The 16,744-nt window shown below is 43.4% G+C and overlaps 2 protein-coding genes and 1 long non-coding RNA gene across 11 annotated transcripts in view; 1 reads left to right on the top strand and 2 right to left on the bottom strand.

Annotated features, from left to right (window-relative positions):
• Positions 1–2,599, bottom strand: part of CHLSN (cholesin) — a 366,272-nt gene extending 363,673 nt beyond the window's left edge. For 6 of the 8 annotated variants that reach the window (XR_011964550.1, XR_011964551.1, XR_011964552.1 and 3 more), the window contains exon 1: positions 2,416–2,599. The gene's annotated coding sequence lies outside the window, so the exon portion shown is untranslated. Of the gene's footprint in view, positions 1–2,326 lie in introns of all 8 variants that reach the window. The other 2 variants (XM_072597763.1, XM_072597761.1) reach the window with 2 other exon arrangements.
• A 32-nt stretch (positions 2,600–2,631) lies between these two features.
• The window catches only part of LOC140497151 (uncharacterized), a 108,231-nt gene continuing 94,118 nt past the window's right edge, over positions 2,632–16,744 (top strand). The window contains exon 1 of the long non-coding RNA XR_011964546.1: positions 2,632–2,776. This is a non-coding gene — a long non-coding RNA (uncharacterized lncRNA). The remainder of the gene's footprint in view (positions 2,777–16,744) is intronic.
• On the bottom strand, positions 8,665–15,307 carry ZFAND2A (zinc finger AN1-type containing 2A). Of its 2 annotated transcripts, XM_072597748.1 has the most exons (7): positions 15,177–15,307; positions 14,389–14,500; positions 13,845–13,939; positions 12,958–13,086; positions 12,170–12,321; positions 10,380–10,460; positions 8,665–9,992 (listed from the first exon to the last, which is right to left on the bottom strand). In XM_072597748.1, the coding sequence occupies exons 2-7, from the start codon at positions 14,441–14,443 to the stop codon at positions 9,974–9,976; spliced, it is 531 nt and encodes a 176-aa protein (XP_072453849.1). In that variant the 5' UTR covers positions 14,444–14,500; positions 15,177–15,307; the 3' UTR covers positions 8,665–9,973. The 2 variants fall into 2 exon arrangements, with proteins under 2 accessions (XP_072453849.1, XP_072453850.1); XM_072597749.1 differs by lacking the exon at positions 10,380–10,460.

Raw genomic sequence — 16,744 nt, 5'->3', positions numbered from 1 at the left:
CCTCTTGTCTAGACTACTGGATTATCTTCCCAATTAGTCTCCCTGGCCAAATCTCTCTCCATGCTAATATAATCTGACCATATCAGCCACTTATAAACTTCAGTGGCTCCCTATTACCCTAGAATAAAATATAAACTCCTGTTGGTTATTTACAACCCTACATTTCCCATCTCCATGCCTTTGTACGGGTTGTCTGCCACACCTGGAATCTTCCCCCACCTTCTCACTTCAGTCTCTTAGAATCTCTAGCTTCCTTCAAGACTCATCTCAAATTCCCCTTCTGAAAGAAGAGACCTTTTACAGACCATGATTTGTCTTTCTTTGTATCCCCAGCACTACCGAAAACACTTAATAAGTGCTGTGATGGATCCCTCCTTCTCTTTGCACTCCCACTGTCCCCACCCTAATTCAGGCACTCATCTCTTCCACCAAAATGACAGTAAAAGCCTCCTAGCTTGTCCTCCTGCCCCCAAACCATCTGTCAAACTAGCCCTCTGAGAAACCTTCCTAATTTACTGTTCTAATCAAGTCAATTCTCTACTGAAAAACCTTTAATATCTCCCTGGCACCTACTGAATAATATATCAGTTCCTACTGCTGTCATTCAGGCTGGCTCTAGACACAGGTCCTCTTCTGGGATTTTCCTCAATGGTCAAATCAGGAGTGAAAGTGACCTCTCTTTCCTCAGGGCTCTTGGAGCATTTTGCCTCATCTTAGATCTCTGCACTTATCCCCCAGATGTCGGTGTCCCCCTTCATGATTCTCCCCAGCACTGTGTTTATATCTTTTAGTCCAGACATGCATATATTTTTATAACTATATTTTAATACAATATGGGACAGATATGTATGTAACATAATCTACTATTCCTATAATTATATGCTGTTATATATTAATTGTACCTATTATTTGTTATATTAAAATTAATCTATAATCAATAGGTAATTAACAATATAATAATGTGCATCATTATGCATATATAATTATACAGATAAAATTTTTGTATCCCTAGTATCTGACACAATGATCCAACTCCTACTCTAACCTTAAAATGCTTACTTAATGTGTATTAACTACCCAATGGTTCCCCATACATGCTCCAGGCTTTCCTGTCTCTCTGGCTTTGCTGACTGACACTGTTATATAGGAGATGCCTGGGCTACCATGTTACACACACAGTGTATATACACACAAGACCCAATTCAAATGTAATGCCCTCTTCGGGAAGTCTTCCCTGATTGTCCCAGTTAATCTTTCCACCAAAGGACTTTCCTCCTTGGTTTTCACTTAGTAACTTGCTTGTACCTCTCATGCATTTAGATATCAAGAGAGAGCATTTATCAAGCACTGACTGTATACCAGGCACTGTGCCAAGCCCTGGGGAAGCAAGACTGTCCCTGACCTGCCCTTAAAAAACTTACATTCTAACCAAAGAAGACAACACAAACAGGGATGCCAGGAAGAGGGGGTGTAGAGATGAAATACCTAGGCAGTGTACTTAGAAGGCAAGTGAAAGCTCACCCAACACAGGCAGCAGACCTAGGGGGAATAATCCCTACTTTACAGAGAAGGAAACTGAGGCACCAAGCCACACAGCTCTAAATCTCTAAGGTGGGACTCGAACTCAAGTCCAGCAGGCTTCTCTGTGTTTCCTCATTTATTCCCAAGTTTCAACTAGGGCGACAAGGAAAGAGGAGGGTCAGAGGCGGTATGGAGACCGGGCGCCCGGCAAGAGAAGGTGATCAGAAGACGGCTGCGGCCTGGTCATTCAGCACGTGTTTTATAGATGTATAGATATAAAGTGGCTATCGTGGGCTGGCCACCAGGACAAAACAATGAAGCCGCCCCCCTCGTATGGGGGGCATAGGTCCAGGTACACGCGTGCACGGCATAAACTTAGAGCGAATACACACACGTGCAAAGGAAACACCAGACAATTTGGGACGGAGGGCATCAGGAAAGGCTGCCGGGGCCTGGCTGACGCCCTGAGACTTAACTGAGACCACGGACACGAGCTAGGTGAAGCCTCCAGGGCCCGGCACACCACCGGCGCTCAAGGTACCATTATCACCGAGTCCTGAGACCGCCATCCAGCCAAAAGGAGTCCCGCATCCGGGCTTTTCCACGCCACGCTCCCTAGGGGTCCGCGGTGGCTCGCCAAACCTAGTTTACAGGCGAAGCTGCAGCGTGCAAACAGTATGCACTCCACGAATGCAGGACGACATTACAAAGCCGCTGCGGCACGGCCCGAGGGTCTGCCCCGGTCCCCTCAAACACCCACGTGGGCAATTCCCGGCCCCTCACGTCGAATTTTCCCTGCCCCTACCCCAGGCACTCGGCTTCTGAAGGCACCCGGGCCCACGCGTGAGCGAACCGCTCGCGGCGAACACTCAGTCCCGCCGCCTGTCACCTCACCTGCACGTGCGGCGCTTACTCTCAGGTACTTCCAACTTGTGCCCAGGCGAGCCGCCTCTACGACGAACCACTCGCCCCACCCCTTAGGTCCCACCCCCCCAGGGGGCTGGCCCATTCCCATTGGAGGAGGCCTAGGACCTTTTCCTCTGCATCCAATAGCAAGTGGCAGATCCAAGGGGAAGCCGCATAGTCCCGCCCCTTCCCCGCTTCCGGGTCGTGCCCGGAGGTGGTGACGTCATCGGCAGGCGCCGGCCGTTGCTAAGAGAGCCGTGGGTTGCTAGCGCCGCAGGTCGCTCCCGCGGACCAGTTCCTAGGTCATCGGTCGCATCCTCTCAGGGTCGCGCGTGCACTCCTCGGGAAGGTAGGCAGCCTGCGTGGTTGGTTTGCTTGTGGTTTGCTTTGTGTCGTCCCGGACTCCGAGGCCACAGCTCGCCTCCCTTGGCTGAGTCGGCCCGGCCGGAGCGGTACCCAGCGCGGGGAGGGCTGCTCCGTCGGGCCCAGCCCTGCGGCCGGCCCCGCCTCTCCGCCTGCCGGACTCCCACTGCGCAGGGCCTCCGGCAGCGAAGGGCGCGCGGGGCGGAGAGGAGAGGACGGGACCGGACCGTGGTGTAGGAGGAGGCGGGGGCCGAGCCTCCGCAGCGCCGGTGAGGCCGGACGTTAGTTAAACCGCGAGAGAAATGCCGGTGGTTTAGCGTTGTGTATTTATAATTATTCAGTCGGATCCAGCTCTTGACCCCATTTGGGGTCGTCTTGGCAAAGACACTGGAGTATTTGCCCCGCGGTAGATAGGTTTCAGTGACTTGCCCAGGGTCGCACAGCTAGGAAGTGTCCAAGGCCAGATTTGAACTCAGGAAGAGGAGTCCCTCCATTATGCCACCTACTCTGATGCCCCATGTATTAGTATTATTAACAGTATCAACAAATATTAATGGTGTTATTAAATAATTTTATGAACTATTATTACTATTGTGATGTTAGTGTGCCAGCCTTATTAATGTAATTGGTAATGATTAATTATAATAATTAATTATCCCACAGTCAGCAGGCGCAGTCTGATAATGGCACTTACTTCCCTGAGCCGGCTCCTGCCCTTCTGCTGACTCAAGCAGCTTTCAGAGTAATATAGGAATGTGCTGGTAAAATGTGCAAACAATTTTTCTTTGGTGGGGAGAGTTAATCTGTTGAACCTTATTAACAATCACGCCTAGGAAACAGTAAGTCTACAGATACCACAAACATAAACAAGAAATCAAGGTCAGACTTGTATTGAGTTCAGATTTAGGCAGCGTGAATGCTCACACAGAAAGTTTAACCATCTGAAGGCCCTAACATCCCTGGCCCTAAACAAATCCTCAAAGTGGTAACTCCCAACATGGATTCTGCCTTTATCAATGCTGATCAGCGACCCCTCAGTCTGACGGCCTTCCTGTGACTTGCCCCCGCTCTGACATCTAGTAAAGTGGCAGTTACCTCCTGGACAGTCTGGTGGCTGAGGAGATCCACAACACCACCACCTTTTTTAGAAATTCCAGGTTTAACATCAACAAAAAGTTAATTACAAAGTGTTCCCTGCCCACTGTATTTCTAATAAAGCTTTTATAAAATGCTTACTAGGTAGGGACTAGGCATTTAACTGAGTGCTGAGGTTATAGAATACAAGTTTAAAAAAACAGCCCTTGATCTCAAGGAATTTACATTCTAATGGGGGAAAATTACACAAAAGTGAGCTGAAAAGTGTGAGAGAGGAAAGGAGAAGCGGCTTGCTGAAGTATGAGTAATCAGAAGCCCTGCCAGGAGGAAAAGGAAGGTTATCTGGCCTAGACCCGATGACCAAAATGAACCATACCCCCACCCCCATCCCACACTCATCATTGAGAGCCCAGGAGGAGGATATTCCACCATGAAACGGCCTAAGACATTGAAGGAAGTTTTAGATCTTGTTAAAGACCCTTTGTCTATAAAACCTGCCTTGAGTATTATATTATAATAAAAATAAGAAAAAGAATAACAATAACTTAGCATTTCTATGCGCCAGACACCATGCTACGTGCTTTACAATTATTATCTCATTTGATCCACATAATAACCCTGGGAAGTAGGTTATTGTTACCCTCGTTTTACTGATGAAGAAACAGAAAATGCCCAGGGTCGAACAGGTAGTGTCAGAGATTGGATTTGAACTCAAGATTCCAGATTCCAGGTCAGGAACTATTCACTGCACCACCCAGCTCACATACTTTGGTATTTTTAATGTTTGATTTCCTTCCTAATTACATGTTTTTTGAGTTGGAATTCCAAACTCTATCTCTCTCTCCCTGAGAGGGTAAGCAATCAGATATAGTTTATACCTGTGAAATCATGTAAAACAAGTTCCATGTTAGTTATTTTGTACATGAAGACTCAAAAGGAAAAGGGATGAAAGAAAATGAAAAACAGCATGCTTCAGTCTGTATTTAAACAGTATCAGTTCTTTCTCTGGAGTTGGGTAGCATGTTTCAGCATTAGTTCTTTGGGACAGACTTGGACCATTGTATTGCTGAGAATAGCTAAGTCTTCCACAGTGCTTCATTAAGCAGTATGAAGTGTTCTCCTGGTTCTGTTCGTTTCACATTGCATCAGTTCATCTTTTCACGTTTTTCTGAAATCATCCTACTTGTCATTTCTTATAGCACAATAATATTCCACCACAGTCCTGTATCACAGCTTCATTCTCCAATTGATGGGGATTTCCAGTTCTTGGCTACCACAAAAAGAGCTACTGTAAGTTTGTACAAATAGGTTATTTTCTTTGGGATATAGACCTAACAGTGGTATGGCTGAATCAAAGGGTATGCATGGTTTTATAGCTCTTAGGACACAGATCCAAATTGCTCTCCACAATGATTGGATCAGTTCACACATTTACCAACAGGGTATTAGTGTCCCAGTTTTCCTGCATCCCCTCCAACATGCATCATTTTCCTTTTTTGTAATATTGGCTAATCTGACAGGTGTCAGAAGTGTTTAATTTAATTTCTTTGTGGATTAAAGCATTTTTTTCATGATTGTAGCTTTGATTTGTCTGAAAACTTGCCTGTTTGTATCCTTTATCAACTTGTATTTTTATAAATCTGACCCAGTTATCTATGTATTTGAAAAATGAGGCTTTTACCAGAGATACTTGTTGCAAAAAGTTCTGAGTTTTCAGTTTACCTTCTAATTTTGATTGAATTGGTTTTGCTTGTACAAAATCTTCTAATTTTACCTTGAATTGCCTTAAATTAAATTTGGGACATAACATACTGATTCACTACTTTTGTTCATGGTGCCCCAAATCAAGAAATTTAATGGGCAAAATTACTCTCTATCTTATGGATAGGACTTATCCTTTCTTTCCTTGCTGTTACCATGTTAAGCACATAGTAGCTACTCAAAATTTCTTATTTAAGATTTAGCTGTCAAACTTAAGTGCCAAGAACTCTTCTCTTATTAAGTTAAAATATCAACTGTACTACTCGGTTCTCAAATCATAAATATAGTGAATTGTTCACTGGTGATAGAGCTAGGTTCTTCTCCTTTACAAACAATATGCAGCCCAGCCCCTGACTAGATTCTTGTGCTTAAGGTCTATTCTTGTTTAAAAAACTTTAAGGTTTTAAAATGCTATGAGTGTGAACCTAGCACTGATAAATCTTTATTTCTTAGGCCATGGAATTTGTAATTTTTGATACAAAGTTCAGAACTCTCCAAAAGCAATTACAGTTCATAGGATCGTAGATTTTAAAGCTGGAATTAGCCTTAGGAATCTAGTCTAATGGTTCTCAAAGTACAGTTTTGGAACTCCTGGACAGCCTTGAGACATTTTCTTAGGAAAATAATTTTGACCTCATGGACTCCCTAACAGTACTAAGATGCTTTAATTTCTAATATGGTAAATATTAGTAAATAAGCCTCACAAACAGGGATAAGGGTCTTCAAGTATAAAGGAGTCCTAAGACCAAAAGTTTCAGAACCTGTGATCTAGTCTTATCAACTCAGCTCAGTTGGTTTGGGGGAGTTTTAAGGAATTACCATTATTTGTCAATTATTTGTGTACTGACGTACTTTTGGAAACCTCAAAAAAAATCTAATACTTTTTCATCTATTTAAAGAGAGCATATTTAAAAGAAAGGGTAGCACTGATTTTAAAAGGAAAATGGCTTACCTCCACTTCACAGACATGGCATGTTCTGCTGAGGTGACACATTCTATGTATAAGTGGAAAAAACTAAAGCTTCCTAAGTGGTCCTCTGTCATTGTCCTCTCCTTCCACATAACACTCGGCCTTTATGAATTTATTTTCATAAGGCTGCTAGACTGCACCCAAATTTTATTCCGTAACAGTGTGGCCTAATAATTTTGCCTAAGTTTTATGCTGTCGAGTACGTAGTATTGTAAGTAAATAAAATGCTAATTATGAACATTTCTCCAAGTATTCTTATGTATCAAAACCTGACACCTTGTGGACAACATTGGTTTCACATCTATAATTGGGATATATTCATTTGAACAATTATAAAAAGACCAATATGATAGACATTCAAAAGATAATAGTAATAACTTATGTTTTTTATAGTAGAGATCATGTCACTTTAGATTATCTTAAAGATTTCTTCTAGTTCAGCACGCTCATTTTAGATAAAACAGACCAAGAAAAATTAAGTCAACCTCCTTAATTCACTGGCAGAGCTGACACCTTCACCGCCTGGATTTCCATTTTACTTGTGACCAACAGTATTTTAAAGGGAAAAGCCAGTTTTTTTTTAACGTTGGTTAAAATATCAGTTCAAAGAACACTACTGTAGAGTGGCTAAAGGAGAAAAACTCATTTCTGTTACTATTTTGAAGATATTTAATGGAAATTAAAAAAGGTTTCATCTCTCAAACTCAGCAATTCATTGCTGCTATTAATGAGGCCACGCAGGTACAATTATTTTGGCAAAGAGGCACAGTATATGATGTATATATACTTGCATGCAGTCTGTTTCCTATTTCAGATACCTGCCTCTTTCATAAGGTGACACAGCAGTTCATTTTCACCATTAGGTAGTGTGTACTTTGAAAAGATAAATAGGTCTGGAGCTGTCAAAATAGGGCAGTGTATCTGAAATCATAGGTTGCACCACAGTGCAGAGTGCTAAGGCTAGGGTCAGAAAGACTCATCTTGAGTTCAAACGTGGCCTCAGATATTTAGTAGCTGTGTGATCCTGGACTAGTCACTTAATCCTGTTTGCCTCACTTTCTTCCATCTGTAAAATGAACTGGAGAAGGAAATGACAAACTACTCCACTATCTTTGCCAAAAAACCCCAAATGGGGTCATGAAGATCTGGACACAACTGAAATAAAATGACTGAACAACAACCTTTGTATATAATCCAGGTGTAGTCATACACTATCCCCCTTGTTAACCATATACACACATTTTAGTATAACTGCTTAAAAAAACAGTGATTAGTAACATGTTACTTTAAAGGAATCTCTCGAGCATATATTATATCAAGACTAAATATCATTGATATAGCTTAATATAGAACTAACATTTTAGACAGTACACCACTTCTATGATTTAAACCCTGTGAGCTCATTGAGAGCTGTCACCCTTTTACCCATCTCTGTATCCCCCGTATCTACTAGTCTTATACAATTGTCAATAAAAATTCATTCAACAAATCTGCATTTAGTCTCTAAAGGACCAAGAAAATGTTTCCCCTTCTTTGTGTTCCAATTACCCTGATAAACAGCCTAGGAATATGCTTTCTTACCTGCTGCTTTGGAGAGCTTTGAGGATCATGGTGGGTGTGGAACACTGTCTAGAACAGATTTTTTTCAACGCGTTGGTTAGAGTTGCTGAACACCTTCTTTAAACTGTGAAGGCAGGGATACAGGGGCCTGACTTCTATTACCTATTCTGAACTAAAATAAAAGCGATTCCTGTCCCCATATTGAGACACACACACACACACACACACACACACACACACACACACACACACACACACACACACACACACACACACACACACACACACACACACACACACACACACACCCCACCCACCCCACCCACCCCCCCTTACCGGTATGGAATATAAAACACCTAAAATATCCCTGTGATTCACGGGAAACCTTTCTGTAAGGGACACCTAATTTTTTAAGTTAAATATAGCTCTTTAAAGTTGTAGCATAGTTACCACTTAACACTCAGTGAACACTACAAATAGGCTGGAAATCATATGCAAAAACAGCTTTATTGGGGATAGTTGGAGGGGGTACCTCAGTCAAGGTAAATCATATTAGACAAAATACAAAGCAGCAAATTGTACAACTCCAGAAGGAAAAAAAAGACCTAAAAAGGCAAATGAGATGAGGGAAGATAAGTCATAGTTATCATCATCTTTTCAGTATCAACAGCACAGCTGCCAGCTACACTTTCAGACAGGGATGCTGTTCTTGGCTTGTGATAAAGATGACATCTCAGAATACAGCAGCCTCAATACATGAGACCATCTTCCATTCAGTAGTGAATAATCATCTCATTCACAAGCTTTAGTGATTTCTGGAACCATTCCATAATTCCAAATAAATCAATTTGTAGAGCTCTGTAAAGCACGGCTATAAACCTTTATGGCTTAATTAATATCTACCTGTAGATTACTTGTAATAAAAATTGACATGAGATTTCACTGCCTACTTAACAAAACAAAAACATCAAAATGTTCTGGGCATTGGCCCAAAAGATGACTATCACTTATATTCTTGCGTTACTTTAATATCATCCTTGAGTTCATAACAATATTATTTTAACATTTATCTACGTTGACTACTAAAGACCCTAAGTATCTTAGTTTTAAAAAGAGTAACTTCTGCAAAAGAGGCTAAAAATTCCTCTGCCTTTTTCTGTATTATGTTCACTGCTTTCAAAGCACCTTCTGTCCCCCCCACCCCCAAAAATACACAAACAGCTTAAATATTTTTGATTTTTCTTAAGGCCTCCATGTCTAAATAATCTGTCAAAAATGTCACTACTAAATTGTTTAAAGAAACAACTATTTCTAAGTCAAGTTTTAGAAAAGCAAAGGCAGAAAGACATACTTTGTGTGTTAATGAACATATCTTTCCTGCGAATAGGACCAGTAATTCACCAAAATTGGTTCAGTTTATTTAGAAACATGTAAGTGTATAAGAGTTCTTAGTACCTCGGTGCAAGAACAGACTTCAGAGACATGAAGGCCCCGGAAACAAGTAGGTAATTACAGCGTCCTAATGCAACTTTAAACTTAAATTATAATCAAAATGTACTCTGAGAACAAGTTACAATTGAAGTTATAAATTAAAATTACAATTAAAATGTATAAAGTACGTATCAAATTTTAATGAAGTTTTACAATTATCCCTGAGAAATGTAAGAAAATGTTTTCAGATTAAAGTTCACAAAAAGTACTAACTTAGTTTTTGTGCAAAAACCCACAATACTTTAAATTATATATGTATGCACAGAATCATTCATTGCGAGGTTAGAGACCAGGAACGTCAAATGATCAACTCTTTTGTTTCCCTCTGAAAAAGAACAAAAAGAAATTTTTACAGATCTATACTGAAGAGATCACATAAAGTACCTGTAAAGGCCAAATAAACACATTCACAATTTATACTTAAAACTTTTACTGCTCAATTAAGTCTTCTGTTGTATTAGAGATTAGAATAGCATTTATAAGATGGAATTCAAAAGAACTGAAAGGTTAACTATCTGTTACAAGAATGAAGTTATTAGACAATCCTTTAAGTTATATTCAACTGGAGCATGTAATTTAAGATGTGTACTATTAATCACATTACAAATGTGTTAAAATTTTTTTCAATAAAGCAGCAGAGAACCACCACTAGTTACTTTTTATTCAGAATGTTAACTCCAAGACAACATGTAATTTTAAATATAACTAATACCTTAATCGCTGAGCTAGCCAATTGGAAGATAATTTGTGTGAAGCTCCAGATGATTCAGCAGCTCTCATTATAGCTGCAAACCTATGAGAAAAGTAACATTCATAATAACATTCATGAAACCTATTCACTTGTGAATCTAATAAAGCTTATTCAATTACCTATCTAGCTGCAGCATGTAACATGAACTTATTTCAGATATATGGAATCTCCACAGCGTAAAGAAACAAAATTAGAGACACAAGGAGGAGACGAACTGTTAGTTCTAAGCTCCCTACATCTCCCAGTCCTAAACTGTCAAACATCCACAAACCTAACTTCTACTCACCTGTAGGAACAAGGAATGTGTGACCAAGCCTTCTCTTCCCTCACATGACACCAGACTAGCCCAAGGCTCTTTTCACCACTGGCCTGGACTTGTGTCCCCTCATTTCAACCCATGTTCAAGAGCCACCAAAGTTATTTTCATAAAAGAAAGACCTGATCATGTCACCCTACTCAAACTGCAATGGCCTTCTTCTACAATCAAATATTCCTCCCCCTCCCCCCAATTTAGCATTTAAAGTTCTTTGCAATCTAGCACCCATCTACTCCTTCTAGCCTTATTATGTTTTTATCCCCTTTCCTGCGAACTGGAGACCAGCCAAACTGACTGCCTTACTGGTCACTACCCATACTTTGCCCTAGCTATATGTGAACTCTCTTCTCACCTATCCTTCAAGACTCAGCTAAAGATCCACCTTGTCGTAAGGTGGATGGCATAACCCATGAAGATCACCTTGGATCTGTTTTGTATATACCTGTATGTACAGGTTGTTTCCTCTTTAGAATGTGAACTCCTTGAGAGCTGAGACTTGTGTTTGAGAATCGCCAGAACCGAGCACATAGTATGTTCTTAATACATACTACCTAACTATTTTCCTTCCAGCCAAGGTCACGTCAACTTGAGTGCTATTTTGTGAAGCCAATTATGCAGATGCCCAGGAAAAGCAGGGCTAGACTTGTCATTTCATGTGTGCGGCAAACTCCCAGTGAAGAAACTCAAACCCAACTATTCTGCGAATTAGTCTTAGAGGGTTGGGAAGATGCCTGGGAGCACAGATTTAATGAAGGGAGCATACTGGGACCTGTGCACATCCTAAAAACAGCTAACGAGAGGTAGAGGACAGCACACACACACCTTGTAAAGAGGAAAGACTATCTGACTCAACAAAAGACAAAAACCAAAACTTGTTGGTTGTCTTGATCCTGCAACTAGTTTGCATATAACCATAGTGTAAAGCTGCACAGTTAATGTGATAAAATCTGTAAAAACTATGAATCACTTTGGAAATGCTGAAGAAAAAAGGGCAAGTAATTATTAGCCTAAGGAAGCAAAAATTTTAATAAAATTTCAAACTGCTCATAGTTGTCAATACAATTCTTAAAAGTAACGTTCACCATTATATTTATGGACTAATCATCCAAGGCTAATTTTTAAATTGCATAGGGTCACAGAGAGGTTGAGTGCTTGCCCAGGCTCACATAACTGGTGTATCAAAGAGGCAGACTTGGATCCAGGTCTTCCGAGTCCAAGGCCAATTCTCTATCCGCTATGCTGGACACATTTATATTGGTCTCCACATCACTATAGCTACTCTTGTAAAACCAGTACAGTGATTTTAGTATTACCGGTTCTGTACTATCAGTAGTTGGCCATTTAAGGCATAAGCGTATCTCAGATTAATGTTTTGAGCTATTTATTGTTAATAGCCTGTTTTATTAGTCTGGAATAGCTAACAACAGATTTTTACCCAGCTTTGGAGATAGGATGACCACTACGTTTGCAGTTATGATCCAAAGGATGTCTGTGCTTAATACAGAAGTTGTCATTACACTGGTCACAAAGCAGCTGGAATGTTTCTTTCTTCTTGCATCCCTCCTTTGAGCACTGGTGTATGAAAATCTAAGAGCAACCAAAAGAATGAGAACCGAGTCATTAGCAACAATAAATTGACAAAATCAGGAGGTCTAACAAGTAACCAGACATCTGTTTAAAACTACACATATAATACTCCACTGTAACAGGAATGAGATAATTAAAATCCACAATTAAGTACCCAAATTGGAAACTAACTGTGCCTGCAACAATCAATTTAACCTCGTTTGCCACCAAACCTCAATGCTAAGGTGTAAGTAGCAAGATTGGAGATGTTTTAGAGAACGTTAAATTGTCCAAATATAGGCTGAGAGGAATACACCACAACTTGAATAATCAATAAAAAGGCTCTTCTGTCTCATTTAGGTCACAAAAAACTTGTAACTCCAGAAACACACCCTTTTAGTAGCCAGATATTGTTTGCATAAGAAGTTTTCTTAGTGCTAGTAATCAACTATGAAAACAGTAATTTTAGGGTCATTAAATACTCTCAAAGTAGATGTGTGACTATTCATTCCTAGCTTTAAGTCATCTGCAGTGGTAAAAGACGAATGCAAAAGAAAATCTCTGAGGACAAAAATGAGGCAATAAGGTGTTGGGTATTTTTTCCTAGCTAAATTATCAATCCACTGATTTTACTATTTTGTGAAAAATTCTACTTACCTTTTTCTCATCAGCTGGATTATATTTGCAGTCTTTGTCCATATGTTGTCCAATCACAACATCTGCAACTTCTCCCCTTCCTACTGGAATAGGAACATGACAAAGTGGACACACTGGGACCTGCACATCCTAAAAACAGTTAACGGAAGAGGTTGGAAGGCAATCCAAAACTGATAAAGAAAAATATGGCTTGACAAAAGATAAAAATCTGAACTTGTCCTGATTCTGCTTCCGGTTTGTATGCAACTACATTAAAGTTGCATAGCTAATATATGGTAAGGTAATTAAAACTGTATGATCACTTTGGAAATGCTGGGGGGGGGGGGGGGGGAAGGCCAGTTAATGTGATAAATATTTCAATAAAATTTCAAACTGTTCAACAATCCTTGGTGCTAAAAGTGTGCTGGACTTGGGGCCAGTAAAGCAGTCAAGTCTTTGCTCTGGTCCTTGCTGGCTGTACGATCATAGGCTAGTCTGAACATTATTCTCCTCATCTACAAGATGGCAATGATGCTTATTTTACCAGCCTCACAGTGCTGTGCTGAAGTTTTGTAAACTGCTTTATTATAGCTATAGGACATATAGTGAAATGGTCTGCTTTGTGCAATGAAATCATGTAAGTTACGTTGTTTTAAAATATAGCAAAAATTGTAAGATCTCATGTACAATTCAGAATTTTAGAGATAATAGGGACTTTAGCAATATCATACTCTAACGTCCCACTTGATATATAAATCTTTTCATTTTCGACTTACTTTTCATCACATATTTCAAATCAACTGGATTATGAAAACTGAACCACTATTTTTATTCTATTAAAATGTGTCAAAAACTAGTTCTAATATTTATATGGTTGGAATTTCTAGAAACAGACAAGTCTGAATTACCTTTTTATATGCGGCACTACATTTGTGCGCCTCATACTGAACGTGATCTTTACAAAAGACTTGGTTACATGCATCACAGTTTAATGGAAGAAAATCTAAGAAGACATGAAAATATTTTGAGAACTAAAGCAAAGATACAACTGCATTATATGACAATTTTACCTGCATTATATTCTGTCATTAAATATCAGATTACACAAATTTTGTAAGAGTTTTAGACAAAGTTCATAACTCCAAACGTGAATCACAGTATTTCACAAAGCTAACTGCTATTCTTGAAACGGAAGTTACAGTTCCATAAAAATACTGTCTTGTACCAAAAATGTAGATTAAAAACAAACTTGTGATTGACTAGCCTAATGCTGACTTATCAGGTTTTTTTATAAACTGCAGACAGGTTAGTTATCAGTTGGTTTTTATTACTGTCCTTCATATCAGTAGTTAATAATAATAACACAGTGGATCTGTACAATTCCTCATTCGCTCATATCATCAAACACCCAAGCCAGCCATCTGCAGTCGCGCTCCACTAAACAAAGCTCACCCAGCTGCTTGCAAGTTTTTTCTGAACAATGCTGTCCCAAGTCTGGGAATTCCATCGTGGGAAGAAGCAGCGCTGACTCCGAAGCCGGCTGCAGCCGCTGGTGCCGGGGAACCTGCGGGAAAGGAACGGGGGATGAAAAGCGGCGCCGCGCTCAGCAGGGGGCAAGCCAGCCCGAGCGCCGGCCCAGGGCCCCGCATTCACTGCGAGCCCGAGGAAGACGAGCCCGCGGCGCGACCACTGGTCACCGAGTGCTTCGGAAAGAACGGGTGTACGAGCAGCGCGGATGCCTGTACGTACATCTATTTACACACACGTCCACGCAGCCGGGTGGCGCACGGGGCCGGAGGGGGAACGCAGCTGTGACACCGTGGGCAAATCAGCCCCTCAACCTCTGCGTGCCTCAGTTTCCTCGTCCGCACAAATGGGGATGACGTCACACCTGCTGGGACGGGGCCCTGGAGCCCGTCCTGGCCGCGCACCCGGAGCGCGCCAACCTGTACGCCGCGGCCTCGGTGCCTCCTCAGGCGGGGGAACCCGGCAACAGCCCGCTAAGCGGGGGCGGCCACGGCCGCCTGCCCTTTCCAGACTCGGAGAGGACACGGGACTTGCCGACGACCGCGCGGTAAAGAGCGCAGGCAATCCCGGCGGCCCGCCCGGGAAGGCGTCTCCGGCCACGAAAGCGGCGGCGGTAAAGCAGCGCCCCCCACGCCCCGAGCCCTCTAGAACCGGCGGCGCACCCTCCCCTCCTCTAGCCCTGCGTTCCCTCCAAGAGACGCCTCGCTTCGTACCGGGGAGCGAGGCTGCTGCCGGCCAGGGGAGCAGAAAAGTCCCCCGGAACGTCCGTCCGGGACACGCCAAACGAAGTTCGAACGATCGCCCAGGCCGCCCCGCAGAAGCCGCTACAAAACAACTCCACACCCACTCCGGTACCCGTCCGCCTATTTATCCGCTCGCCCGAATTCACCCGGGAAAAACTACTGCCAAGTCACGGTTCAGCGCGCTCCGATCGCGTCACCCGGCAGCTAGCCAATCACAACGTAGGGCTCCTTCCTACCCCGCCTCTTCTCCCGAGCGTCCCGGTAACTTCTAGAAGGCCACGCCCGCGGCGTCCGGGATGACTCAGGCCTCCGGGCGAGGGCCGCGCAGCCCCGCCCAAGTGTGAGCACACCAGGAAGTGTGATAGGCGGTGCTGAGTCAGGGGGCGGGGCCGGAAGGTGCTTGGAGAAGAAGGACTCGACCAATCCACGAGTGTTTATTAGGCTCCTACTGTTTGCTGACTCCCTGAAACTGCTTCTGCCTTCCGGGAGCTTCCGTTCCTGGAGGGAAGGGGGGGGAGAGGGGACGGTAAATCCAAAGTAAGGACGGAATCTGTACAGAATAAACATTAAGTAGAGTGGAAGGCGACGTGCTGGCAGCGGGAGGTTTCACTCGTGGAAGATGGATGTGGAAACATGTACTGAGTGTGCCCCACGCCCCGTGCTCCCAGCCCTCAGTTCGCTGCTCGTGGAGGGCTCCGCGGAAACCCCCGTGGGCGACTGTGATGGGTGGAGGGAGGCTGCGAAGTCAGGAGAGCTTCAGCGGGGGCCGGCCTCGACCGTGGGCGCGGGCAGCCGCGGCGGCATCGGGGCTTGTTTGGGGGTGGTTTTTGGGTGCGGTCCCAGTCTTGGGGAAGGACCGCACTCACTGAGAGCCGCGGCCGTCCGCCTGCTTCTCGGGGAGCCCTTCCCGGGAGGCTGAACTGCGTTCCCCTTCTAGACCCTGCTGAACGCCCACCCCTCGGCCTGGGGGCACGGGGACGCTCTGCGCCGCCGAGAGCCCGTCGGTCCTTTCTCCTGACGCTGTCTCAGGAGCAGTCGGGTCCCGGAACGGTGGGGGGAGCAGGACGGCCGTTGTGACTTCGCGTCCGGGTGGGAGACTCTCCCGGCAGGACATACTGCGGCGCTGTCTTGTCCTTCTGCTCGGTCTGCGGAGGAGGACACGGAAGCTCCCACGTGGGGTAGCCCCTGGGCGAACGTGGGAAGATGCCCCTGCGACGCCCGGCTGCCCAGGCCAAGTGATGAAGAGCTTTAAAAGCCAGTCAGTATTTTGTATTTGATCCTGGAGAGTGGGGAGCCGGTGAAGGGGATTGTGGGACTGGTCAGACCTGTCCTTTGTCTAGGAACGTGCTTGGAGGCCGCACTCGGTGAGTGCAGGGTGCACCAGTGTGGGCAGGGAGCCCAACAAGCAGCTTACTGCAGTGGTCCAGGCCTGATGTGATAAGGACCAGCACCGGGGTGGCCGTGGTGCACAAGGATGCTGGGGAGGTAGAATTACAGGATTTACCAGCTGACTGGATGTAGGAGTTAAAAGAGGATGT

This window comes from Notamacropus eugenii, chromosome 3 (assembly GCF_028372415.1).
Source record: "Notamacropus eugenii isolate mMacEug1 chromosome 3, mMacEug1.pri_v2, whole genome shotgun sequence".
Classification (NCBI taxonomy): Eukaryota; Metazoa; Chordata; class Mammalia; order Diprotodontia; family Macropodidae; genus Notamacropus; species Notamacropus eugenii.
The sequence above is the reverse complement of the archived record's forward strand: the minus strand, read 5'-3'. Positions and strand labels throughout refer to the sequence as shown.